Raw genomic sequence first — 27,756 nt, forward strand, 5'->3', positions numbered from 1 at the left:
TTTGTTATTTCAAGACCAAGATTCCCCCTCTAGCAGGCCGACCCAGTCTAGGGTCTGGTGTCAGCCTCTCAAGTCTGGCAGCCAAAATCTGCAAAGGAGAGCTGGCGTCTAACCCGTCGGAACCTAGGACCTAGCGGCTGCGATGGCCCCGCCCTTTAGGTGTCCACGGTCACGATTGGCTCCCGGCAGCGCGGTCCCGCCCCCGCTATGGCCGCCGCCCGCTGCCGGGCTCCGGGCCCTGGAGTGCTGCTTTGAGTGGGCCCGGCTGCTGGGCCGCCGGCTCCGGCGCATGGACCTCCTCCGAGGCGGGGCCGCGTGCGCTCGGGCCATGGCGCGCCTGGGCGCGGTGCGCTCGCACTACTGCGCACTGCTGCTGGCCGCGGCGCTGGCAGTGTGCGCCTTCTACTACCTGGGCTCGGGCCGGGAGACCTTCTCCAGCGCCACCAAGAGGCTGAAGGAGGCCCGCGCCGGGGCCGCCGCGCCCACGCCGCCCGTGCCCGAGCTGGCCCGGGGCTCCGCGGCGCCGGCCTCCGGTGCCAAGGCCAAGAACCTGGAGGGCGGCTTGGCGGTCCCGGTGGACTACCACCTGCTCATGATGTTCACCAAGGCGGAGCACAACGCGGCGCTGCAGGCCAAGGCTCGAGTGGCGCTGCGCTCCCTGCTGCGCCTCGCCAAGTTCGAGCCGCACGAGGTGCTTAACCTCCACTTCGTGAGCGAAGAGGCCAGCCGCGAGGTGGCCAAGGCCCTGCTGCGGGAGCTCCTGCCGCCCGCCGCCGGTTTCAAGTGCAAGGTGAGAGGTGGATGGCCCACGTCTGTTCTCTGAGCTGTCACTGGTAGCTCCAGTGAGCGGTGTTCGATTCCTGTGCCTGTAGCCTGTCTAATATCCTCTACCCTGTCCTGCACATGCTTGTCCAGCGTCCTGGAGATCTGGTCTGGGGGCGTGTCCTAGAGTCAGACTAACTGGGATGGATCGGCAGCGTTAACTAGTCCCTCTCCCGCTTCATCCGGCACCGTTTCCTGAAAGATCAGCCCGCCCTATTTTGCTAGTTTCCCAGAGTTCATTCATAAGAAGTGCCTTTACAGTCTACACTCCTCATATTCTTTGACTTCTGAGAATGGAATTGTCCCTTTTGAAGGCACACAATAGTCATCACTCTGAGCTGTCTTCTAGTCAGGATCTTGGGGAGGCCTCTAGAAGTATCAGGGTTAAACTGGAATTCCTCAGTAGTATTCTGGGGGCGGGGGGGGGGGAGGATCTCATGTCCTCTCTGTGTCCTTTTCCCTCTTGCCCTTAAGAACGTGAACCAGTTAGATAAGCCACAAGTTCCTCCTCCAGAGGAAAAGCTCCAAGGGATACAGATTTGAACCCACCAGCCTGACTTCCCAGCAGCTCCCACCTCTTCTGGCCTCTGATTTATCACCTGCCTCTGTTTGTCCAGGATTGGGTTCTTGACCTACGAGCTTGTTACTCTCATCAACTTGCTTGCCCTATCTATTTTGATGCATTGGTTGTCCGGAGGGGGTTCAGAGTCTGATTATTGGGAAAGAGGGGCCGATGGTCTTTAAGGATGGAATCTGATGTTGGTGGAAGATATTGAATCAAGAGCAGAATTCCTTGTCCCTGTACCTAGCTTGGTGCCAGGGACCATGCTGTGTTCAGGGGTCCAAGGCAGTTTTGTGTTGACTAGAGTGATGTCCCTGTTGCTTGGTAGAGCTCTTCCTTGACTCTCCTTCCTGGACTCATGGCTATGCCCTCAGTTTCTTTTGTTTTTTGGGCTTGCTATCCAGACCATACTGGCCTTGACCAGTCTTTTTCTGCCTTTGTCTCCGAGTGTTGGATCACAGGTATGCATAGCCCTGATTGGATGGACTATTATTATTATTTTAAAAGGATCTCACTCTGTAGTCTAAACTAACCTGGGAACTCATTGTGTAGCTCAGGCTGGCTTCGAACTTGTGCCAGCGCTCCTGAGTGCTCCACTCTTTGTGCGCCACCACACCTGGCTCCCAGACTATATCGAGTATGTCCTTATGTTCGGGAACCTTCCAAGCCTGACCCTCCGTAGCCTGAAGGACCTTTCCATTCCTGCTCCCCTCATAGCACTGAAGATAGGACAACCGCTATGGTCAGGAAAGGGTACCTGGACTGGAATTTCACCCTGTAGGATCTAGAAGTGTCTTTCACCAGGGGTTTGTTCCAGAGCCTATCCTGCTTTGCTTATCTGCAGTCTCCAGAGGTAACTCAGCCTGTCCCTGTTTGATCCCAGCATTCTAACATTGGAGAAACCTTACTATTCCAGGGAGAAGACATAGGGCCAGTCTAGGCAGGTCTTGGGTTTCACCAGGTCACCTTGAAGACCAGCATGCTCTGCTGCAGCAGGGAGAGCAGCTGGGGCCTGCTCTGCATTTCCAGATGTGCTTCCTGCCCTTCATCAGGTATGCACACTGTAGCCTAGCCTGTGTGCCTAACTAAGCTCATGTCATTCCCTGTGTTGGATACTGTCTCCATCCCAAATCCTGCTGCTCTTCCAATGCCGTCAGCTCCTTGGAGGCGTGCAGGGGACGGACCCACGGCTGAAGAGTCTGTGTTTTTCCCATTGATAATTTCCCGCTGTGGTGCTTTGCCATATCACCTGCCTCTACACAGTTCCTGCCCTGTAGTTGGCCTGAAGGTCAGACTGCTGTCTTGGAGTATGTGTTTCCTGCTCCGTGGAGTCCATCTCTGACAGCTACAAGCCCTCACACAAAGCTTGGTGGCAGCTGCAAATGACCTGAAGAGACTGTCACCTTTCCTGTTGAGGTGTAAGCTAGTGGTTCTAGCTCAACAGTTGTTAACCTGTGGGTTGAGACCCTTTTGGGAGTTGACTGACTCTTTCACACAGGGGTCACCCAGGACCAGCAGAAAACACAGATACTTACATTACAAACGGTAGCAAAATTACAGTTAAGTAGCAACAAAAATAATGTTATGGTTGGAGGTCACCACAACATGAGGAACTATTATTAAAGGGTCACAGCATCAGGAAGGTTGAGAGCCACTTCTCTAACCACTTCTCTAACCTTTAGCAGCAGGCAGCTAAAGGCTTATCAATCTTGGGGTCACATTGCTCCCCTTGATTATAAATTTGTATTTTGTGAAGCTGTTTCTGTGGTAAAAGGTACCCCTGCTCCCCAAAGAAGGCTTGCTTCACTTGCTGTCATTTGATTCTTGCTGGGCTTTGTAAAGGTCCCTACACCACAAGCCATTCATCGGTGCCTTCAGTCTTCCTGGAATGTGCTCCAGCTCTGTCCTGCCTGCAGGGTTAGGAAAGTGCTGTGACGCTGACCACACTCCTGCCCCTGGCATCTCTTAGCTGCCCTGTCTGCCCCTGACACCACACTCTTTGTGTATGAGCATCTTTTGTTCAAGAACTTATTTCTTTCAGCACTGATTAGGAAATCAGAACTTCTCGAACAGGTCAAAGCACCGTGAAGACCTTCAGGAACAGACTCTGCAAGGCCACCGGGGAGTGGCTGCCTCCGAGGTGACCCAAGGTGAAACAGCATCCAGACTACAGTTTCTCCCTTTTGAAGATTACCTCTCTGTGTGTCTCTGTGTCTGTCTGTCTATCTGTCTGTCTGTCTGTCTCTGGAGGTGGCTCCTCGGTACCCAGCCTTCTAGAGACAGCCTGGGGCTTGTCCCAGGGAGAGCCTGGCACTCCGTCATGTCCACAAGATATAGAGCTGGCACAGGACTGTGTCTGTGCTCACAGTCGCATTCCCAAGTCACCTTCAAGTGATAAACACCGGAAATAAATAGAGAACGTTTTAGTAACCTTGGGTTATGTTATGGTTAATTAAATATTAGAAGAAACATTCAGGGAACCAGAAAAAAGTCTCATTTTGACTCTTAGAGAGAAAATTTCGAAATGTGTTAGCTTGTTATGTCCTGACCGTGGGAGTACTTTGTAACCAAACGTCTGAACCTGCTGTGTCCCAGTTACCAATGTAGGAGCTGCTTGGATAGTCCATCTTTCCACTCCAATCACATGCTCCCTAATAATACTAAAAACCTCCTGGGTCATGCCCCGGTCTCTGGTCCACACTGTCCTGGTGGTGCCTAGGATGTGCATTTAGATGGAGAGGCACAGGCATTTCTGGGATGAGCCTGAGACTTTCCTACTGACCTCCTGGAGCCAGCTCAGGCTCCCTGGCCTCTGCTGCCCGTGATGGCTCTCTTTCTGCCTCAGCCAACTTGGGAGGGTGCCGTTGTCACCGTACCACATGATTTCCAGTTAGGTCTCCTGTGTTTCCTGGCACATCCAGCCTTGCTTTCCTTCTCTAGCTTGTCATCCTAGAGCTTGAGATTGGGTGTCCCTTTCTGCAGATTCACTTCCGAGCTCCTCCTTTGTCCCTGTGTCAAGTAGACTCTCTGACCTCTACCTCTGTATGGTTTTGCTTTGTAGCCCAGGATGGCCTGGACCTCGAAATCCTGGTGCTGGGTTATAAGTGTGCGCCCTCATGCCTTCCTGAGATTAGCTCTTCCGTCAGCTTTTCTTACTGTGTCAGATCCAACAGGGTGTACCCAGAAAGCCCGACAAGAAGCTGATGTCACACGTTCGTTTGGACTGGTTTCTCATTTAAATGGTCTGGAGGGAAGCATTTCTGGCTGGCGTGAGAGCCCCATGCAGCCAGGAGGCTCTTTCTAGATCACTGTCTCACCCTCCCCAGGGTAAGCCCTTGTCATGGCCCAGGATGGCTGCTGTAGCTCGAACCAACAGATCTGTGTTGCTTGTAGTTCAGCCCAGTGTTTCTGTGGCTTTGACTTTGTCCAAAATCAAATGTGGCCCTCCTCCCCTGTCTCCTTGATAAACTAAGTTCAGTGAGTGGCCCTCAGAAGCAGCCCCAGTCCCGCACAGCCACTGTTGACACCTCTGCTGGTCCTGTGTTGACACCTCCGCTGGTCCTGTGTTGTCACCTCCGCTGGTCCTGTGTTGTCACCATTCTGTCTGCTCAGGTATCACCATTTCCGTCCTGAGCCCTATCTTTCCCATAGTCCCCTGCGTATGTCTTTTGTGGCCCGTACTCATTTTCGCGTCTATCCACCCAGCAGGTGTTGAATGCTTACCCTGGATAAGCGCTGCCCTGGGTTCCCGTGAACCATAGCCACAGGACAGCCCTCTGGGGGCTCACACTCGGCCGCCATGGAAATATGTGTGAGAAGCTACGTTTTAAATAAGTAACAGAGCAGGTTCCATGAAGAGAAGCAAAGCAAGACAAGGAGCTGGGGGTGTGCAAATGTTCTGGGTGAGGACTTGGCTGCCCTGTGTAGGTGGCCTGGGAAGGCTCGCTGGTAAGGAGGTGAGGGAGCAGAGTCTGAGGGGAGGGGAGAAGGAAATCCCTGCAGGAGCAGCTTCTTCAGAGAGGATGAGGAGAGGGGACTGAGTTTTTTTTTTTCCCGGAGCTGGGGACCGAACCCAGGGCCTTGCACTTCCTAGGTAAGCGCTCTACCACTGAGCTAAATCCCCAGCCCCAGGACTGAGTTATTAGTGTGCCCAGATGTCTGAGAACGTAACTGACCTGTGGACTTGTTTGAAGTCTTTTTCTCCCATCCAGAATGTCCCTGGAAGGCAGATATGACCTTCATCTGTCAGGTTTTGGGAACCCACCCTCTGTTCCTGAGTCTGAAATGACCACTGCCCCTTCGTGTGCTACATAAGGAGAACAACCACTACCTTCCTACATGGACGGGCCAGGACGCTGACACAGACAGCCCTCCCCTCACACCAGGCCATTCCTCACTGCCCTCCAGTCTCCAGTTCTGCCTCTCCACTGTGCCCACATCTTCTGTTTCTCTTCCATTTCCCACTTGCTCCTCTCAGCGGCGCCTGGGGTCTCTGGGTCTCTTCCACATGGCACCGGGCGACAGGGATGAGCCTAACGTTCTTGAGGTCCACATTGTACCACACCAGTACTTCATCCCTTTTTGTACTTGGATGGTATTCCACGGTATGGATCAGCTTGATGAGTTCTCTTGGTTTCCCCTTTGGGGCAGTTATGCTAAGCTTGCTTCTAAGTTTGGGGTGGACCAGCTTTTAGATGTCTTGGATATAACCTAGGCGTAGAACGTAGGTCTTCAGAACTGCCAGGTTGGTTTCAGGGCAGCCGTATCGCTCACCGCTGCAGGCACAGTGTGGGGCCTGGCTCTGCACTCTCACTCGTCTGTGGTTTTGATCTTGGTCTTTTGGTTTGATTTGGTTTTGACTTGCATTTTCTTAGTTACTGTGAGGTGATCATGTGCTGGTAAGGGCCGTTGGATAAATGCATTTGGCAGGATTGCACACTCAGTGTGCTAGTTAGTGTTTCCATGGTGGCACAATGCCTGAGGCAGGAAAAGAGAGGTGTGTGGGGAGAAAGAAGGCTTTACTTTGGCTCATAGTTCCAGGGGTTTCAGCCCATGGTTGTTTGGCCCTGTTCCTGTGGGCCCATGAAGAGAGAGAGCTTTATGCTGTAGAGGTATGGTGGTTCCTCTTCTGGTAGTTAGAAAGGGAGTACGGAGAAGGGAGAGGGGAAGAGGAAGAAGAGGAAGAGGAAGAGGAAGGAAGAGGAAGGAAGAGGAAGAGGAAGAAGAGGAAGAGGAGGAGGAGGAGGAAGGAGAAGAGGAAGAGGAGAGACAGAGACAAGAGAAGCACAGAGACAGAGAGGAAGCCCCTCAAGGTCACATCCCTGGGGATCTACTTCTTCCAGCTAGGTCCCACCTCCCAGTTTCCCCGCACTTAACAGTAGTGCCCACACTTTATGCGTTGCCCCATTGGTTAGGTCAGAACCCTGACACTTCCCTGACACCTTGGCACCTAGTAATATTCCACTGTAGGAGTGTTTTTCTTTTTCCCTTTCTTTCTCCCTCATTTCCTCCCTCCCCCTCTGCTCCTTTCTCTCGTCCTTTCTATCTCATGCAGACCAGGTTGGCCCCAGACTCACTATGTAATCAGGACGCCTTGAACTGGTTCTCCTGCCTCCACTTCTTGAGTGCTGGAATTCTAGACGTTTCCCTCCCCCTCCTCCAGCTTTAGAGGAGGCATTTCATATCCAGCCCCCAGCATTCCCTTCCTAGCCCCCAAAGGCTTGTGGGCTCGTACTACAGAATAAATGCATTCGGTCCATAAGAGTCTTTATAGGCACAGTTCCAGTATTGATAAAGAAAAAAAAAGGGTGTGTGTGTCAAAGTCTTCTCTGAGATTGAAGGCAAACTCTTAGCTGAGAGCCCCCGTAAAATTAAAAAGCAAGTTACATACTCCAACATACTGTGGAATAGGGCAAACGTTCCCGTTCTGAAAGGACAGTGGACAGGGCAGGGGGGACAGGACCACAGGACCCATGCCTTTCCATCTCAAGCAGGTTAGGCTCATGGCATAGAGTGAGCAGGAAGTGCCTGAGACCCTCCAGGCCACATGACCTCTCTCCTGGCCAGCCTGTGCCTGTTACCTGTGACTTTGCCTGGCAAATGGTTCATGATCTTTAGCCTCAAGGTCCTAGAGCAGTGGTTCTCAACCTGTGGGTCTCTATCTCTTTGGGGGGCCCAATGACGTTTTCGCAGGGGTCACATGTCAGATTTCTTGCATATCAGCTATTTATATTCTAATTCATAGTAGTAGCAAAATTATAATTGTGAAGTAGCAACAAAATAATTTATGGTTGAGGGTCATTATAACATGAGGAACTGTATTAAAGGGTTACAGCGTTAGGAAGGTTGAGGACCATTGTAGTCTCCATTGGAGCTTACAGTTTCATGTATGATCCTCAAGGGCTGCCAGCCTCCAAATCTATAACTTGTATATTTGGTGTGTATACAAAACTAGCATTACATGGAGTATGCCAGCGTTTGCCTTCAGCTGGAACAGTGGCTCTCCCCTTAGGTCACAGACGCTTCTGAGACTCTGGACGGCTGAACTTGGGGAAACAATCACCTGGTCCTTCGTATTCTTAGACCTTCAAACCCCAGGATAGGGTTGGCGCTTTCCGAGAGTCCTTCAAGGTAGCTCTCCTGTTGTCCTGATGGACTTAGTTAGCTTCTTCACAAACACACACACACACAAAATGAAAACTTATTTATTGTGTGTGGGGGGTGTGGGTCTGGGTGTATACACGTCACAGCAGCCTGTGTGGAAGTCAGAGGACAACTTTGGGAAATCCATTCTCTTTACCATGTGGAGCTCAGGGATCACACACTCAGCCATGAAAGCTAGTTCATTTACTGCTGAGCCGTCTTGCTGCCCTGCTTTTGTTTGTTTGTTTGTTTGTTTTTAATGGTTCTTATTTCTTTGGCTACTACACACTTTTAATCTATTGCCAAACGGCAACTCTTTCAGAAGCAAGCTTGCCTTTTGCTCCAGTTGGTGCCGTAAAGCACCCAGAACACCCTGCTTTGTCTGTCACTCCATTCACTGGATTGTTATGCCATTTTAAAGTTAAGCTTTACTAAAAATCTCTGGGCGTGGACAAAATGTAGCGATTCTTTTCTAGAGTGTACCGTGAGTGGCCTAAAGGTAAGGGGTAGCGCCTCTCACTCTTGGGTGGGCTGGGGGCATCTTTCCTGTCTGAAGCCTCTGGACTTAGCTGGGGGGCCTTGCTACAGGCTATGAGACCATGGAATCACCAGTAAGCTCTGCTCTCAGTGCCCCAGGGCTTCTCCCAGACAGTCTCAAGTTTCTCCCACAAGCCACTTCCAAAGACCTGTGGGCCTGGTGGTCAGTGCAGGGGCAACACCAGCTAATTTTCAGTGCTGATTCTCCTTTAGCCACATTTTGTCACTGAGGCAAAGCGCCCAAGTGGGGCGTAGTTAATGGCCATCAGTTCCATCGCTGGAGTCTGAGGTGAGGTGGGACATCATAACGACAGGAGGGTGTAGCCAGGCTGCTTACAGCCGATTGAGACACGGAGGGCACCGACCGCCCAGTGACCTCTGCTCTAGTCCCCACCACATCCCTATAATGCCACCAGACTGTGAGTCCATCGAAAGGTTAGTGCAGTGTTCGGGGCTCCTGAGATGTGCTCCCTCCCTAAAAGCCCTGCCTCAGGACAACACTTCAGGGATTGAGCATTCAACACGATTCTCCTTTGCTGAGTGTCAGGGGCATTTCATATTCGAACCATAACAACCCAAGCTCCTCTTACAGACACAACCTCCCAGCTCCTCTGACTCTCCCCTGCCTACCTTTAGAGCATCTGTAGAAACCTGTGTAATTGGAAGAACATTGTTAGTGGACCTCACAGTCCTTGCTTTTGGCTTTTCTGTGTCTGACTCTCTGGGTTGGGAAGGCCTCTGGTCTCTTAGATACCTTATCTACCCCGGGCTAGCATTCCTGCTCTTCTGTGCCTGGGTCAGTACTGGGGCGTTTATGCCTTGGGTGGCCTACGTTTTTGTTTTCTGCTTCGAGACGTGCACTGGGGGAGACCTCTGTGTAACTTTGGGGTCTACAGTCTTTTGGGAAAACTGTCTCCCAGGCCTGCATGAGGAGGAGCCCAGGCACATCAATCACACAAGCTTCTGGAAAGCCTGGGTAGTGGAGGGCCACTGTCTCTAGTTGGCCGCTGGAGGGCGCTGCCGCACTGTGTTAGTTTGCTCGGCGCCTGGCCTTTGGGTCTCCAATGAATGTACGCTTTCACTGGCCCCACTACGCGGCTTTAGAAAGAGGGACCAAAGAAAGGTTGCCAAGTGGCAACTCGGAGGGGTCTTTTCCTTCCTGTCCAGTGTAAACAGTGTTGATGAGACTGACTGAATGTGGCTAATGGGCCTCCAGGGCAGCTGGATCCAGTTCTCTGGTAGGAGTGCAGATAGGGAGAAAGTCTGGGAGCTTAGGTGATGCTGTTCAGCAGGCCTTGTAGTATCCTCCCCCCTCCCCCCCCCCCCGCCCCCGACATACCCTTTCCTTGTCACCTGAGCCTGGATCCTGCTTCAGATGTGGGAACTGTGACTGGAGCTGGGCCTGCCCGTAGCCCTGGCTGGCCTACTCAGGTTGTTGGCTGACAGTGTTGGGATTCCACCTCTCAGGCTGCAGAGTCCTTAACCTAGAGGGCCCAGCACAGAAAGCAGCTCTACCTGTTTTGAACGGTTGAGCCAGGCCATGTCAGCTGGTGTCATGTTTGTTGTTAACTTAATGTGCTCCAAATTAAAGCCATTTGTTTCATTTATTGGGGGTGATTATTGTTTAGAAGCCCCAATTAAGCAATCCTCTCTGGTGGAATGAAGTGTCACGGAGTCTGGCACCTGTTACCCTGCACGGGAGGCCTCAGGCTGGGAGAAGAGGTGCCCCCATCTGTCCCCTCCTCCCCTTCTTGGTCTTCTCAGGTCCTGTGGCTGGGAACACTCTGTTTCTCACATTTGCTCACTGCCCTTCCTGCCTCTAACAGTCTGCCCTGGGTCCTCCAGGGAAATGCCCAGGGCAAGAATGTGTGGCTTGGAGCCTGGGACCTGGGTTCAAGTCAGTCCAGTATGTGACATTTGGGAGCGGCTGCCCTGGGTGTAACACTTGTGAGCCTCCACTCTTGACTCCCTTCCCCTCATGGTCTTCCAAGCTGTCTGTGAGAGAAAGCTGCCCTGATAGCACAGGGCCCACCTGGCTCTCAGCGAGTGAGTGAGTAATGCATCGTCGGAGGCTGCTGCTTCCCGTTCCTGAGTAGGTGTGTGAGAGCGGGTTCCTTCTCAGCATCCTAGAAGGCTCACCCACCGGGAGGGTGGTGCAGCGAGCTTGCAGTAATAGTGTTTGCCCAGGTTTACCTCAGGGAGCCCCTGTGCTGTCCACAGTTCTCTAAGCTACAGTGTTCCTTCCTGGTCTGCTCCCTACCCCCATTCCAGTGCATCGATTGCTTGTCCTGGAAGCAGGAACTCGGTGCTTTACTGGGTACTCTGTTGTATCCTTGCCTTCTCCTGTAAGCACTAATCAGGCTGATGAGATCAGAGATGGGGGAGGGGGAGGAGAGGCCATAGATTGTATCTGTGCCATAGACATGTGTCTTTGCTGTGGGAAGGAAGAGGCTCTAATCATCACGCTCCCCTCATTCCCTTGGAGCCCGCAGCTGTCCACTTGGTCCTGGGTGCAGGCTCTGTGGATGCCTGCCGGCTATTCTGCAGTCAGTGGGAGAGCCCGAGTCTGTGCTTACTGTGACTCGAAGGCCTAGTTGGCAGGCTTGAGTGATTAGCTTCTAGGAGCTCCATTGGAACTCTCGGGAACTAACAGTTGACAGGTGATGCTTACCTCTTGTCAGTGTCTTTCAGGTTGTTTTCTTGGTCAGATTGCACACAGACTGTGATACTGAAGGATTGGATAAGTGTAAACTGCCAGTGACTTAGAAGGTCATGTCACCAAAAGACCCACACTTCTCATAAGCTTGCTGGCAGGCTCACATTCTCAGCTCCTGCCACTTCAGTGTGTGTGTGTGTGTGTGTGTGTGTGTGTGTGTGTGTGTGTGTGTGTGTTGGGAGGGGGTCAGTGAGACCTGCCTTAAATGGGCAGTTTTGTGGGGTCCTGATCAAGATGTAATCCGAGAAGGGACTCACTGGACACTTGCTCAGGATTAGACGTGATGCTCACGTCTTGTCTGAGGCTACCTCTTGTCTGAGGGACCAGAAGACAAAGCAGGGGGTTCCTGGAGTGCTTGGGGCTGCCTAGGAGGATGCAGAGGCTGCTTGGGGGAGCGAGGACCTTTGAGGACGACATTGATAGTAATTTGGAAAAAAAGAGACAGAGGCCACTGGGATGGTAGGCCCCTGACTCTTCTGCCTGGCAGAGTGGAGCAGGCAGGGGGCGGGGGAGCCTGGTTGAGGGAATGTTTGCTGCCTGGATTAGCAAATCCTCCAGCAACAGGGAGGCACGACTGCGCCCTAGGTGCCTGGCTTGCATTCAGTTTGCCTGCCCAGCTTCTGGAGGGCTCACCTCACACCCATGTGTGTGCTTGGGACTTCCTCTCCTGAATCTGTCACCCCTTTGCCCTCTGTAGTCCTACACTCCCCAGCAGGCTGCTTTTTTTTTATTGTGTTACGCACCCCATATCCATCCGTCCTTTCGCCTACCCCTGGTGTGTTGACTCTGGCCTCTTTACCAGCTGCTAGAGTGCAGGACCGGCTCTTCTGTCTGTCTCCATGGCGGGCGCGAGCTCTGGTGGAGTGTGAGGCTCAGTGCAGGTGGAATGGGTGCAGGAGTAGATGTGGGTAGTAAGGGTGAGCAGTGGCCTGCAGCTACAGGAAGTGAGCGGACTGCAGGGTGCCCCCTCCCAGGAGTTCCTAGGCCTGTGGGATCATGCTAATGAGAAGGGCTCCCAGTTGACATCGGCTCTCCAGTAGGGGTTGCCCCACCTGAGACCAGCCAGGATGGTCTTTCTAAGGTTTTGAACACCACTGCCCCTCCTTGTATCATTGTGAAGGAACCCCAGTGCTATTGGGAAAGACTCCTATTGTTTCTCTCACTGTACGAGCTAAGGCGTTCCTAATCTGCCCAGAGCGTCTGCTGGCACGTTCCTGTCTTCAGCCCCTGCCCTGGCCCCAGACATGGTGGACAGGGTCGGCCCAGGATGCTCCTGCTGAGTTCATGGTTTTCTCAGTGTCTGAGCTTTAGCTTCTCACCATAAGTGATGGGTTAGATACTTCTCCATCACAGTAACAATGTATCCTCTCCATCACAGTCACTAACGATTCTCAGTCTATAAAGTCAGGTTGTTTGTTTGTGCTGGAATTGAGTCTAGGGCCTCTCGCATACTAGGCAAATGCTCTACCATCAAGGTATAGTCTTAGCCCACCAAGGGTTATTTTAGGTAACAGCCATAGTCAAACAAAGGCATTGTATAGGCCTCTGGTGGGGCGTCAGATGGCAGCAGCAGGAACACACAGTGGAGACCCCAGGTCACTTGGTTGGGAATTGAAAGAAAGGAAAAGAAAGGTCAGTGTTCCCTTCAGGGGCTCCCCTCCACTTCGTAAGAACTCCCACGTGGGCTAGAGATGGCTCATTTGGTAAAATGTTTACTGGGCAAACATGAAGACCTGACTCCATGTCCCCCACAGCCCTGTAAAACCAACGTGTGGTCCTTGCCTTTACCCCTGGTGCTGGGGACGGAGAGACAGGAGTGTCCCCTGGTTGCTAGTCAGGCTGGGGAGTGGATGACTTCAGGTGGTAATCTGGCCTCTGCTGCCTGTACAAATCTCACACACAACTCCCATTGCCCTTAAACTTCCTGTCACTTCCCTGTAGTGCTACAGGCTGACGTTGGCAGAATGGTGGGCACTCTCCAGCCCTGAGTCACATGAGAGGTTCTCTTACTGGTGGGTCTAAAATGGGTACCAGGAAGTTGCAAGCTCATGTTCTAGAATTTGTTTTGAACAGAGGCTAGGAGATGAGGGAAGAGGCCATTGTTTAGCTTTTCCTGGGGTAGTTCCTGCAATGAGCTTCAGAGAGTCAGTCAGTTCTTTGGGGGAGATTTGGTTGATTTCCTGGCCTCACTCCTGAGGAGATAAGGGGAGTGGACTCCCCAGCTCTCTCCTGCAAGGATTACAGCAGTGGCCTCAGGTGAAAGCCCCCAAGGAGCAGGCATCATATTGGAGCCTGCCTTGGTCTTGCCCATGGTCTGCAGAATGCTTTTCTCTTAAAAGAAGTTTACAGCTGCCCCTGGCCCAGGGCAGAGTCCTGAGCGGAATGGCCATGAGCACCTGAACTGGACTGGACCTCTGACCTTCTGACCTTGGAACACTGCAGCCTTAATGGCTGTTGCTTTGGGTGGTTCCTTCTTACCCTTCTGAAGCAGGGGATGGCCTGTGAGATCTGGAGCCCCAGGGAATGGTGACCAGGGTGCTCTCTGTATTGTTCAGGGGCTTACACACGTGACTTCGTCCCCTCACCAGTTGGGGGAGCGTTCTCAAGTGATTTATGAAAAGCAGGACACTTGGCCCCAGGGCCAGGGCATGGTACCCTCCTTCCTGCGCCAGCCTGTGCGCTGTGGAGCGGGGGAGCCTCTTCTCGTACCTCCTGCGTTTACTTGGCCCCGGGTCGCAGGAAGAAGTCTAGTGCCTTCAAGTTACCTGTGAGGAAACTGGGGCCCAGGAAAATCCAAGTGGCTAGCATAAGGCATTTTTAGTCACTTCTCTTTGCTGTGATAAAAACACCATAACCAAATTAACTTAACAAGAGAAAGCATTTATTGTTTCAGAGGGTTAGAGTCCGAGATGGCAGAGCAGAGGCAGGGAGCTAGTGCTGGGGTTTGTCTCCACTCAAGACCAGACAGAACGCACCAAACCAGCATGGTTCCACGTGGAGAGGTTTAATGAGAGAAGAGTAGAAAAGTGGAAAGGTAGCGGGCCATGACACATGGGGGGGGAGGGGGAGATGGGGAGAGAAGGGACAGGGAAGAGGGGAAGAGAGCAGGGAAGACAAAGGGCAAGAGAGATCAAGAAGGAGAGGAGGGAGCAAGCAGCCCCCATTTTATAGTCAGGCACAGCTGGCTGTTGCCAGGCAACTGTGGGGCGGAGCATACTGGGCTGTTCCCAGGTAGCTGTGGGGGTGGAGCTTAGACAATACCAATAGCTGAGAGCTCACTTCGGATCAGCAAATAGGAAGTATGTCTTGGGTATCCATGTCCCCCTGCCCACCTTCTCTTTGTTTTGTTCCTGGGGCAGGGTGCATTGGGAATCACAATCTTTTGTAACCTCATTCCCAGTGATTTCACTGACAACTCCTCAAACAAGGCCACATCCCTCCTACTCCTTCCCAAACAGTTCTACCAGCTAGGGACCAAGCATTCAGACAGGGGCCTACAGTAGCCATTGTTATCAAATCACAGCAATCACACTGTGGGACAAGGGGATCCAGGACTGCGTGGGTTCCCTGTCTCCCTGCCTACCCTCTCTCTGGTTTGTTCCCAGACTTTTAGGTCTTTACATCTTCAGTTTTCTTTCCTGGTGGGATGCATTTGCTTAATCTCACTTTCCTGTGGCCATTCTTCATGTGCTCTGTGTGAGGTGACAGCTGTGACATGTGCCCTGGAGTGGCTCCCATCAGGGCTGCCTCAGGTGCAGGCTCAGCCGTTCTGTCCTCTTCCCACTCCAAGCGCTGATGTCTTTTGCCTGGCTCTGGGCCTCTGTGGGTCCTGAGGTGGGGAGTCCGGTGGAGCATAGCTGTGTGGACTAAGAATCCATTGCTACCTCCTGCCTGGTCCTGCATGTCCGCTGCAGTCCCATTGTGCCTTTTCCATGGTCTCTGGGCCTGGTGAGCAGATCCACATGGCACCCAGAAATTTCTAGATATTTCCTTCTCTGGTGGTGTGAGGGTTAAACTGTCAACGTAAGACAATCTCGAACTGCCTGGGAAGGGAGTCTTGGTGAGTGAGGGATTGTCTAGATCTGATTGGCCTCTGGGTATGACTGGGGGGGACAGACAAGCTTGATTACATGAACTGATATGCGAACTCACCCACTGTGGCTGGCACTGGGACTGGGTTTGGGTCCTGGACTGTATCAAAATGGAGGTGGGGTGGAGAGATGGCTCAGCGGTTAAGAGCACCGACTGCTCTTCCAGAGGTCCTGAGTTCAATTCCCAGCAACCACATGGTGGCTCACAACCATCTATAACAGATTCATCTGAAGACAGCTACAATATACTCATATATACTAAATAAATAAAATTAAAAAAAAAAAAGACGAATAGTCGGCATGAGGGCGTCTTTCTCTGCTGCTGACCAGACATGGCTGCTGTGGGAAGTCCCCGGCATCAAGACTTCCCTGCTGTGGTGGAGACTCTGTAACCTGTGAGCTGAGCTGGAGTCAGAGTATTTTATCCCAGAACAGAGGTGAATTGGTGGAGAAATTAGAACTGTTTGGGGGAAGGGTGACGTGGAGACATTTGGTACATTTGGCTAGGACAGACACTGAAAGCTAGGAGCAGAGCTTAATGAGGCGTTCTAGTAGGGAGCTTGGGAGGGTGCTGAGAGAAACAGACACTGGGGTCCAGCTTGTTAGGTTTCAGAGGGGAGCAAGGACTCCACTGGGCACAGGGCTAGGGGCCATTGTATGCTGTTTGATTAGGAACCTACCTTCATTTTGCTCATGTCCCGAGAGTCTGAGGGAAGTTAAGTGTAAAGATAATGGACTGATTTGCTTGGCTGAGGAGGGATGGTGTTAGGCTGCTTGGTCAAAGGTCAGATGTCCTGGTCGATGGAGCGTTCAGCACCACTGTAAGGAGGCCTTCTGCCCTGCTGGTAGGTAGAAGAGTATTTCTCCACACTGGAACCGACGTAGCTGTAGTCAAGGATGCCGGTCTCCCTCTCAGGCTGGTAGCAGGACTGGCAACGTCGTAAGTGTCCTTCACAATGTACTGGTTTGGAAGACATGAAAGACACAGGACTGAGGGAGTCATGGAGAGCAGCCAAGGTGAGGAACCATGTGACAGTGGAGGCCCCAGGAGATGGAGATGCCAGGACTGTGGAGATGATAAGGGGAGCTGCAGCTGTGTTTGTGGGTGGCAGAGCTGGAGGCACAGGCCCAGGCCCTTTAGGGTGAAGTTAACTTACCAGGTGCTGAGTGAGGAAGTGGAGGATTTGACATCTCAACGTCCTAGGAGTGCAGTCGCTCTTTCTGCCCTTGCCTGGCTGTGATGAGATCAGCTGTGGCCGGCACGTCTGTTGCCCTGCTGTGGTGGATGGTAACCTGGACTTGTGATGCCGAATGAACCCTTTCTCTCCTACACTGGGGTTTTCAGGTTATTTTATCACAGCAACAGGATGAAACCTGGCTTCCTATCCAGTTCAAACACCCGCCTGGAGCATCCACACAGCCCTCTCAAATACCTGCTCCTCTAATGCTTAGACTGACGCTGCTGTCACCCTGCTGTCTCTCTGCCTGCCACACTGGGAGAGTGCCAGATGCGGGGACTTGGGGGTAGAGACCATGTCAGCTTCTTCCTCCCTCCTGTGTGGCCTTGTGTGGGAGTGGGGTGAATTTGCTGAACAACTCTGGTGTTGGCACAGGTGGGTGTGGTTCAGCTTCTGACTGTCCCTCATCCTCCCAGGGGCCTTAGGTAGTTATTTTCCTTCTATGAGTGACTTTCTCAGCTGCATAAGGGACACATAGATCAAGTGAATGAGTAGTGTGGGGAAAGGACTGTCCATGTCTAGCACCCAGTAGGTGTTTGGCAGGGCCCATAGGTAAGGCTACCCTGTTTCCTGAGAGGTCTCTCGAGTCCGTGTCCTGTGTTGGGGTAGCCATGCTTGTCCCTGGCATGCCTTCACATGGCCTTGCCCGCCAGGTTGCCACTGGCTTATCTGCATCAGCCGAGCTCTGTAGCAGGCACTGTGCCTAAGCCTGGCCGTGTGTGCAGAGAAAGCCGGAGCCACACACTATGTTCAGTTGTGTCCTGGCTAAAGAATGACTGCCTGAGCCCAGGGGCCATCTGAGTAGTGTCATACCCTGTGGTCCACAAGTTTGTCAGTGGAAAAGGAACAAGCTTGAAGGTGTGGGATATGGCTCTGGAGCAGTTGAGAAGACGCTGGGGGAGGCGAGACGCTGGCTATGTTAGGAGATGACCCTCCTTGTATACCCAACAGATGGCAGTGTACAGTGGGCTTTGCTCCCTAGTTACTGGTGGTGCTGGTCACTGTTGACGTGTGTGCCAAGGCCTGGGTCTCCATCATCTACTAGGGCATCCCTGTGGGAATGCTTGCTGGAGCTCATGGAAGGTGGAGAGTCCCTGGGTAACAAGACACAGTCCAGCCGGGGCACTGTCCACCCTGTGGCCTGTCTCTGCCTCCTGGGTAGAGCCTGTCCTTGGAATCCCTGGCACATCTTGGAGGACAGCCTTTTCCTCTGTCACAGCTGGAAACTCAACCTGGCCGGGGCCTTGGACCCCAGCAAAGTGTAAATAACCAAACGGTGAGTTAAGTTTCGGGAGCAGTCCTTGCCAAGGGCCTAAAGCCGGTTGGGTTTGCCTCCTTTCTGGTCCTCTAGGCTCACAGAATCTTGGCTCTGACCAGAAGCACCAGCAATGTAACTGTTCACTCTCAGGGCTTTCTCAGAGCTGGAAGATTTCTTAGAGCAAGCGAAACAAAATGGTTTCTTTTGTTAAATTTGGAAGCTCTTGCTGTTTAACCTCCTGGTTTCTACAACTGCTGGTTTCTCGTCTTCTTGTGTGACACGTGGTCTTGATTCACACAACTGTGGAGGGATTTGTTACAGCCGGAAGTATGAGGGAACATCTTGCTGGCCCGTGAGAATGTTCTGCTCTGAGGCCTGGCCCCAGGCCCAGGGTGAGAAAGGGCTGTGAGGATGTGAGAGGATGCCTAGAGAGAGGTGGGCAGCGGACCCCGAGAGCCTTCCTGACTGCCTCCCCAGAGGTTAGGAAGCTAAGAGCCATGTTCTCAGAAACCCTCCTCACATTCCCATGCCCCCCTCTGACACTTGCTGGTGTAATTTTGGTATGGCTGGGGTTGTGGAGTTAATCTCTGTTCACTTCACTTATGGGACCGATATGTCATGTGTAGGTCAGGTCATGGTGCTTCTGATCTCACTGTGTGCTTCAGACTTAGTGTTCGCGTAGTATGCTGTCACCTTTATTTTATAAGCTGTTCTGTGAGTTTCTGACCTTTTGAGACAGGATCTCAGGATGTATCAGGCTTTGGATGAGAACGTCTCCCATCGGCTCTCCCAGCTCACCTTTGATCATTTACTCGTCACTCAAGTTGGGAGCCCAGCCGGGCAGAGCTCAGCTGTGATGTAGGAGAACTAATGCTGGGGACATTTCCCAGATGCCGAGGACAGCCCTGCTGTGGGCGCCAACGCTTGTCGTATGTGAGTCAGATTCTCTTTACAGAAGTAGAAGACAGTTGTAGCTGGATCTCACCCTGTGTCTTCCAACCCGCTCCTGTAGGGTATTCCTTGTCCTAGATGAGAAAGAAGTCGCATGTCTTGTAAATTTGTCTACTTTTACTTTTCATTTCACATATACATTTGTGGTATATACTCACTGTGTGTGCTGGTCAGTTTTTATGTCAACTTGACACAAGCTAGAGTTTTTTGGGAAGAGGGGATTTCAGTTGAGATAATACCCCTATCTGATTGACCTGAGGGCAAGTCTATGGGGACATTTTCTGGATTAACAGTGAAGGGAAAGGGTTGGCCCATTGTGGGTGGTGCCATTCCTGGGCAAGTGGTTCTGGTGTGTGTAAGAAAGGCAGCTGAGCCAGCGGGAAAGCAAGTCAGTCTACGGTGCTCCTCCCTAGTCTCTGCTTCAGTTCCTGCCTTGAGCTCCTGCCCTGGCTTCCTTGGATGATGGGCTGTGATGTGGAAGTGGAAGTGAAATTAACCCTTCTCAGCCCAGGCTGCTTTGGGTCATGGCATTTATCACTGCAGTAGAGAGCAAACCAGGGGTTATGCTTTGTGTTACCAAGCAATTATAGAGATGCTCCTATATATCATTTTGATACTTGTTTTCCCTCAACTTGATGGAGTTAAAATTCACTGCTGCTGTGGATACATGTGGGTCTCATTGGCCATTTAGGCTGCTACGTAGTGGTTCATTATGGGCAGACCTGGCTTTACCATTTCCCCTAGAAGATGGCTTTCGCTTTGCCACCCAAACCTTGCTTCAGCATATGTAGGAGACAGCTGTTCACTATGGCTGGCAGGCTTTGGGTAGACACTTGGTGTAATTTTCTCCTATTGAGAGGGGTGCCCAGTCTTAGTGGGCAAAGCCTTTCACTTGGGCCTTATCTGTTCACCTCCCAGGGCTGGGTGTAAAGGCCCTGGGCCTGGCTTTGGCCCTCCTTTGACCTGACTTGCCCACTTCACTGGATCCAGTTTTTTTGTCTTAATCCAGAGGGTCGAATTGGTGGTGTGAAATCAAAGGCCTCCCCTTTAAGGTGTCGTTAAACCACAAGCCTCCCCTTTAAGATGCCAGCTGAGTCAAGCAGCCTGATCCTATGGCCTGAAGAAGTCAGATTGACCGGTGGGCCATTCTGTGGGGGCATTTTCTTGATTAATGGTTGTTGTGGGAGGTGCCACCCTGTGTGGATGGCCCTGAGTTATTTAAGAAAGCAGGTGAACAAATCATGGTGAGCAAGCCAGTAAGCCATCTTCTTCCAGAGTCTCTGCTTCAGGTCCTGCCCTGGCTTCCCTTCAGGTTGGACTGTGAGCTGTAAGATGAGAGAAACCCTTCAACGGGAACACGAAAGCAGGCTAGCACAGGTTCCTGCAGTTACGACGCTGTTTGTGCTGTGGCTTCATAGCCATTGATCTAGCCCAGTTGCTGGCTCCTCTGTGCTCCTTGTCACATTGACTGTCCCGACTAATACACAATTTAGAACTTCTTGTCACTGCAGAGACAACGTAAAAGAAGATTCTTCTCCAGGTCTCCCTGTGACATCCTGTCTGACATGACTGTCACATGACTGCTATCCCTCTTAATGAAGTTCCCCTTAAGGTTTTCTTAGAGGAGACGTGTTTTTCCTTGAAGGCTCTGTCATATGGTCCCTGATGTGATGGACTGACCTTTCCTTAATACTTTGGCGTCTCAAGGCCTGATGACTGCTTCCCTGATCACGAGGCCTTCTCTCCTAGTAAAGCTCATTTCTGAAGGGCAGCATCGCCAAGCCCTCCCTGAACCAATCTCAGCAGTGGCACGTGTGATGTGCTGTGTGTGACGTGTGATGTGCTGTGTACATGTTGCTTCTTGCCGTTCCATTTAGCCACGGCTTCTGGGAATGAGCCTTCAGAGGCTAGCTGGTCTAGGGGAGGCAGTATCGAGGGCCCCTGTGACCAGCTCTCTCCTCCTCAGCTACTAAACTCCTGTGCTCAGCCAAATGGTCTGCTTTCCTGCAGCTTGCGAGGTGAGCTCAGAGTCCCTTGTCATTAGCTGAACTCAGGTTTATAGCCTGGGGCTGCAACCAACTCGTGACAAAGAAACGCTGTTTTCCTTGATCAGTGTGCGCTATGCCGAGTTTTCTGCTCTCTAAAACTCAACAGCCTGTATTTACTGTGGGTTCTGGGCGTGCCGGGTACTGTGAAGGAGCTTGGGTTCCTCAGAGAAGGGAAGAGGCAGACAGACAAAGACTATGGCCTGCCCTGGTGGAGCTTACGTTCTGTGCAGATTTAATGAGCTACTGAAAGCTGTCCACATTGCTTCCTGGAGAAGTGAACAAGGTAGGGGCTCTAAAGGCTTAGCTTTTACTTTATGACTGCCCTAGGGAAAGCGAATGGCTGAGCAACACAGTGCCAGCAGGTCAGGAAGGGATGCAGGGTAGCAGAGGAGCCTCCTGAGAGATGGCACTGAGCAGAGGGAAGGATCTGACCTCACGGCTAGATGCGGGGTGATGCGGGGTGCTGGCACTCCTCACGGGAAATGGTTTCTGGACCTCTTTGATACCTCGTTCTTGACTTTGGGTGCTCTCCCTGCAGGGTGATTCCTGGAGGTTTGTGCCCGGCATCCAGTAGAGAGGCTCAGCTGCCACTTCCTTCTCAGGGTGACTGAGGTCCTCGTACCATACTCCCAGCCTCATTCCAGATCCTGATTCTGACTCCCTGGGGTCAGTGCACACCATTTATTGGCTAACCAGGCTCCTTTGTGAGAGCCTGTGCCTACTGAAGCTGAAGACTCCCTGGGGCAGCATTTGAAGCTGGCAGGCGTGCTGGAGGCATAGGTCCCCTGGTGCTGGTTTTGCCTTCCATTATGCACTCTCCCTGAGGCCCATCTCATTTGGGGTGTATTTCTCCTTACCTCTGTCAAAAGAGGTTTCTGAGTTTGAGGATAAAACCTAAATGGTGATAAAAGCTAGAATGCTGGGGACTCCTACGGGAGTACCTGGGAGTGGCAGATGGTGCATAGTGTGAGTGGAGATGGGTGGAGGGGTGGGGTGAGCTGTGGAAATGGGTGGAGGGGCAGGGTGTGCTGTCCCAATCAACACAGTGAGGACCAGGCACAGGACTCTCTCTTCTGAATGTGAGCGAAGCAGCTGTGAGAGCAGCTCTTTGAAATGCCTTTAGGAATTAGACGGGTGGGCTCTGGTTCCTCTCTAGCTGCTTGCACTTCTGTCAGGCTGAGTTCCAGTCATGAAGGACATCTTGCAAAGTGGTAAAAGTCACACAGGGGGCTGTGGGGAGTGTTCACAGTTTCTTTTCTCCTAAGATCTCACTTTTACCTTTTCCACTTAAAACTAACAAGGCGGAGCTTTGTCCTCTCATCCCAGGAGGCCATTCTTTCCAAAGTTCAAGTTAGCGGAGAGGACAGCATGTGCTACCCATTGCCGGTGCTGCTGTGGGGACGCATTAGAGTTTAAACCGAGAGGCCAGTGGTCTCTTGTCCTGTCCGTCTGTCACTCACAGGTCTGTCTGTCGCTCCCTGGTCTAGGAAGACTTCTCTGACATGATGTTAGAAGTAACCTTGAAGAACCAGACATGGTTACTGTGAAGCAGCTCCTGGTTGGATGTTTATAGCACCCTAACTAGTAGGTTAAAGGTAAAAGAAGGGCTGTGTTCCTGCAGGTTTAGAATAAGTCCCGTGAACTAGAAATTTCTGTTTTTAGGTACTTTCAGGGCCAGAGGGATTCCTAGATTATTTCTTGGGTTCTCCTGGGAGCAGGTCCTGCAGACTCCCTTCTGGACTGGTGAGTTCTGCCCACTCTGCTCGTCTTCTGCACTCTGTGAGCGAATCTCAGTGGTTGCTGAGTCCCTCTGGCCTTGATGCGCTCTGCTGACAGGTGCACGTGTAGCAGTGACGAGCGGACAGACAAGGTCCTGCCTTCACTGTACCTCACAGCCAGCCAAGAGCTGGAGACAGGCCGAGAACGACTGACTAAACATGTCAAAACATTCTGTGTCAGCTGGTGAGAGAGAGGTGTCACAGACAACACTGAAGCTGCTGATGTGGCGGCCAGAACAGATTGTATGCATGTGGTGTGTAAATGTGTGTTTTGCTTCTGTGTTCCTGGGCTGGGGCTCTTAGCTGTACATCTTGTGCCCTGGAACCTAAATGGAAAGAAAGATAGCCAGTGGGAGACCCTGCGGTGTGCGGTGTGTCGTGTCTGTAGGGTTGAGGCTTTGCTACTTGTCTTTCCGCACAGAGGCAGGCATCACATCCGTCACGCAGATGGATGCTTCCTCAGGAGCCACCTTTCCTCCTGGGAATTGTTGGACTTGATGGCTGAGCTCACAGGTTAGTGGTGTGTCTGTGAAACCAGCCAGCCTTGGGTGGACTCCAGCCCATGTTGGAGCCCACTCCTCACCCACAACCCTCAGAACAACTCAGTTTGCTCTACTTATCCTCCCAGTTGTCCTGAAGAGTATTTTTGGGTCGGGACGATAATGGAGACCCTGCTTTTCTTAGTGTAGAGTGCTGCTGTTTACCCGCCCAGCCCCATCATAATGGCCGCTACCATCTCCACCAGAAACAGCTGTGACTACTTGCAGGCGGCCCTCAAAGTCAGGCCTGTTGACATTCCCTTATAGAAGTGGCGGTGGGGAGGGTCCCTAGACTATTACCTGAGCTTTAGCCTCTTGCTGGCACCTCCCTCCCAGCTGTGGGTGTTCTGCCACAGTGGTTTGGAAAAGTGTTTGTTAGTCTATTTCGTGTGGAAGGCTGACTGAAAGGGGGACTCTGTGGTGGTGTTTTTAAAACTGTCTAGTTTTTCTCTACTCCCGGCTGGCTCTCGAATGAATGAGATAGATTTATTTAGTCAAGCTTTATTCCACAATACCTGGGCAGTCATTGATCTATTTTAATCCTCTGAACCTTCCAGCCAAAATCCACGAGATACTACATTTTAGTATTGGTCTGGCTCTCTGGGCTTTAGATATATTTTCCTATGCTGTCTCCTCTCCACCTCCTCGTGACTGAATCCTCCCAACTCTTCTCTCTATTCCCTCACCTGGCCGGCAGAAGTCCTGCCTATTCTCTCTTCTGCCCAGCCATTGGTTGGTCAGCTTTTATTGACAAGGCAGAGGATAAAGGTAAGCACTATTTACACAAACTTGAAACAGGAGATACTTGGAATAAGCATTATATATAATGCCAGGTCTGGGTTGTAAGCAGATGTGAGGGCAGAGAAATCAGCATTGAATAACACAAGGATAACCTTTACACATGCACAAAACATCGTGCTGCCGTGACTCCCGTTTATGCAGCTATAGGACATCTTCATACTGGCTTTGGGGAAATTGGCTGCTTTAGGGCACGTGCTCCTTTAAGTAGCTCCTCACCGTGCTCTCATCAGTAAGCACAGTGACTGGCTCAGCAAACTAGCTTGGGTCAGATCGGTACTTTGGTCTGTTGTTGATACCCGAATCAGGTGAGTAGGTGCTCACCTCCCCACGGGAGAAGTTAACACTCAGAGGGAGAGCAGCCCCTCTTTGGGAATGTGTCCAGTGTTTGTCACCAGGAAAGGCCTACCTGCTATTCCATGCCTTCCCAGGTGGCCTTAACGGGGAGGCTGTGACCAGGGACTGGGTTGGAGAAAATCAGCTCCCAGGCTGAGGTCCATGTCCCTTCTAGTGACTTTCTGATCCATTAAGACCTCTTTAAGAGTTGGTTCTCGGGCTGGAGAGATGGGTCAGTGGTTAGAGCACTGACTGCTCCTCCAGAGGTCCTGAGTTCAATTCCCAGCAACCACATGGTGGCTCACAACCATCTGTAATGGGATCTGATGACCTCTTCCTATGTATCTGAACAGTGTACTCATATACATGAAATAAATAAATAAATCTTAAAAAAAAAAAGAGTTGGTTCTCTCCCTGTCCCTGTCTCTCTTGCTCTGTGTGTGTGTGAGAGAGCAACATGGGCATATGCACATCTGTGTGCATGTGTGTGAAGACCCAAGGTTGCTGTCAGGGGTTTTCCTCGGGCACTTCACCTTGTTTTTAGACCAGGTTAGTCACAGAACCCAGACTCACTGATTTGCTAGGTTGGTGGTCGGTAACCCCAGGAGTCCTCCACATAAGCGCTCGGCTCCTGGCTGTGCCTGGCAGTTGAGTGGCTAAGCATGCAGGACGGCATCTGTAATTTCTTTCAGTCCAGCTAGGACACAGAAGGGCCGTGTGGCTCTGATATCTAGAGATATCCTGTGTCTGGAGATCCCGAAAGGGAAAGCACTCTAACTTACTAAAAGTGCCAGTGGCTGTCTGTACGCCTCGGGCACGACTGTGTGCCCACCTGAGATGGGAAGTCAGCACCTAGCACACCGTGCCGTTAAGGCCAGGACTTACAGATACCTGAGTCTCTGGAGGCGTTGATCCCATGTCACTGGAGGGATTCCAGCCAGACTTGGTGCCTATGAATGGTAATGACTTGCAATGGTTAGTGGTTGTTGTTTTTTTTTTTTTTTTTTTTTTTTAATCAACTTAACATAAACCTATCCATACCCGGTAAGAACCAATCTCAGTTGAGGAACTGCCTCCATTTGGTTGGCTGATTGGCATGTCTGTGGAGCAGCTTCTTGGTTGGTGATTAATAGAGGAGGTCCTAGCCCACTGAGGAAGGTAACTAAGGGCCTGTGGGCCTGGGCCATATCAGAGATGCAGCTGAGCAGCCCACGGGGAGCCGGAAGTGGACGTTCCTCTGCGGTCGCTGCTCCAGGCTCCCGTCTGGAGTTCCTGCCTTGGTTTCCCTTGATGATGGACTAGAACCTATGAGATGAAGGAACCCTCCTCCCCACATTGCTTTTGGTCACGTGTCATTACAGCAACAAGAAGCAAACGAGGGCAGGGATGTTTGCTTGTCCCCATCGCTGGACAGTTCTGTTGATGGTGAGCTTGTCGGCTGAGTCTGGGTGTTGCTGCAACATCCTTCCATGCTGGATATGAACCCTGTGGAAAGCGGAGGAACGTTTGTCGTTCCTGGGGAGACGGATGCCATCCCTGCACCAGAGATGGTTGTACTGGCAGTGTTCTTCTCTCCTTTGGTTGAGGATGACCTCCCCAGTCCTCCCCCTGGCTGACTGGCAGGAGCTGCAGCTCTCCTGGCAGCCTCAGGGTTTCCTGGAAACCGTGTCTTCCTGTGCCCAGAGCCAGCTCATTACCTGCCGCCTTGGCTCCTGGAGCGTGGTCATGTCTGGTTCCCCATGGGCTTGTCATTTGACAAATGAGTTTTGCTCACTCTGAGCTAAGGGCTTGGGGCGGGGCTCTGGGGGTGCCTTAGCTCCTCAGAGACTCTCCCAGCCTCTCTGTGCCACTGAGTGTCCACCCCCGCATGGCACAGGATCAGCTCTGATTGGTTGCACCAGTGTCTAAGGCTGAAGTTAAGAATGTGTTGTGCCTGGTGAGACGAAGCCAGATGCCTCCTCCCCTTGAGAACCGCCCTTTCTAGTTGTCTTTATGGTGCACAGAGCGTCCTCCGCGCATACTTTATTTTGAACAGCAAACTCTTTGAGGATACTTAGAATACGAATACTTTGTCTTTACCGAATTTAGACTTTTAAAATAAAAGGAGGCAAAGGGATTTACAGACTTAGTTAATATCCCTGATAGACTGTGTAATCATTGGCATGAAATACTGTTATGAACAAGTCCTTTAAGTGTCACTGATAAGAGGAAATTAGTGAATGCTTACAAATGTCTGATTATAAGCTGATTAGAAAACCAACTGTCTTGCTGTATGCTTGGTAAGTCATGGCGGGAGCGGGGGTGGGGGAGGGCGTCGTGTGGCGTACACTTCCAGAAGCTTCTTCATGAGCTCAGAATGGGCTCTGTCCTGCATGTGACAGATGGATGCTCTAGTGACTCAGTCAGTGTGAAGGGTTTGAGGAGGAAGATCTTAGGTTGAGTGTGGGTAATGCTTTATAAGTAATAGGTTTTAAGGTTTTAAGATGTGTTACAAGTCGTGACCTGATTTTATTGTCTGTATCCCTGTAAATCACACTCTTACGTTTGCATAAGACACTGTTCTGGCCCACTCACTGCTGGCTGCCTTCAGTAACCAGCTACTTTATAGCTGGCTTCCTAGGTTCTATGGCAGCTCTTCCTGTAGCTCATGAGGTGGGGCTCTGCAGCCCGCAGCCAGGCTGGAGCCTGGGCTGGGCTGGGGGCCATGGTGTCTAGCCTTGATGATGCTGGAGGGGTCATAGTCTGCAGGCCAGCCGGCTTCCTGCTCTGGAGACTGGGCATTTTGATTCACACTTGGTGTCTGTGGCTTGCTTCCTGCTGTATGGATATATCCTTGGGATATATTCATTTTTCTTTAAGTAGATTCATTACCTGAAATATTCACGGGAGCTGGCTAAACAGCCATTGGAACAAATGTACTGACAGTCCGTTTGTCCTCACTAAGTCTGTTAATTCGGACTGGCTACAGTTGTCACTGGGGAAGCTTGGGTGGTATGAGGCTGGGGCGGGGTAGGCTGGCCGCTGACAGTACTTTGCTTCTATGGGCTTGGCTGTGGCTGAGGCAGGCCCTGCCCTCATGTATAGCCCATCCCCCTCACACACACTCGCACTTGAGCGTGCACACACACTCAGGCACACATGCACACACCCCTTCCCTTTCCTCTTTAATGAATGTGGAGATGTCTGGCCCCTGAGAACCCTCCTGTGCTTTTAGCGCCATGTCTATTCCAGCCCTTGGTGATGGTTTGGAGGTGTGATGTGGGTGTGCTGGGAAGGCTATCACACAAGTGATGGCTGATCTGTGAGGAGAGAGACTGAGGGGGCCAGAACACAGGCAGGGGTAGGATGTGAGGCTAAGGAGTGAGAGCAGCTTAGCAGCCATGAGCTGGGTGCGTATCCTCAGTCATCCCCGTGGCCACCACCAGGGTAAGTGTTGCCAT

At 51.8% G+C, this 27,756-nt stretch overlaps 1 protein-coding gene across 2 annotated transcripts in view; it reads left to right on the top strand.

The window, feature by feature from the left end:
* The first annotated feature begins 204 nt into the window (after nucleotides 1–204).
* Nucleotides 205–27,756, top strand: part of Xxylt1 (xyloside xylosyltransferase 1) — a 120,222-nt gene continuing 92,670 nt past the window's right edge. The window contains exon 1 of one of the 2 annotated variants that reach the window (XR_015632839.1): nucleotides 205–790. Coding sequence is in view for 1 of the 2 variants with exons in the window: in NM_001430794.1 (NP_001417723.1) it covers nucleotides 290–790 (501 nt within the window). In the remaining variant the exon portion in view is untranslated. 2 annotated transcript variants of the gene reach the window in all.

Source organism: Rattus norvegicus, chromosome 11, assembly GCF_021556685.1.
Source record: "Rattus norvegicus strain SHRSP/BbbUtx chromosome 11, alternate assembly SHRSP_T2T, whole genome shotgun sequence".
NCBI classification, from domain to species: Eukaryota; Metazoa; Chordata; class Mammalia; order Rodentia; family Muridae; genus Rattus; species Rattus norvegicus.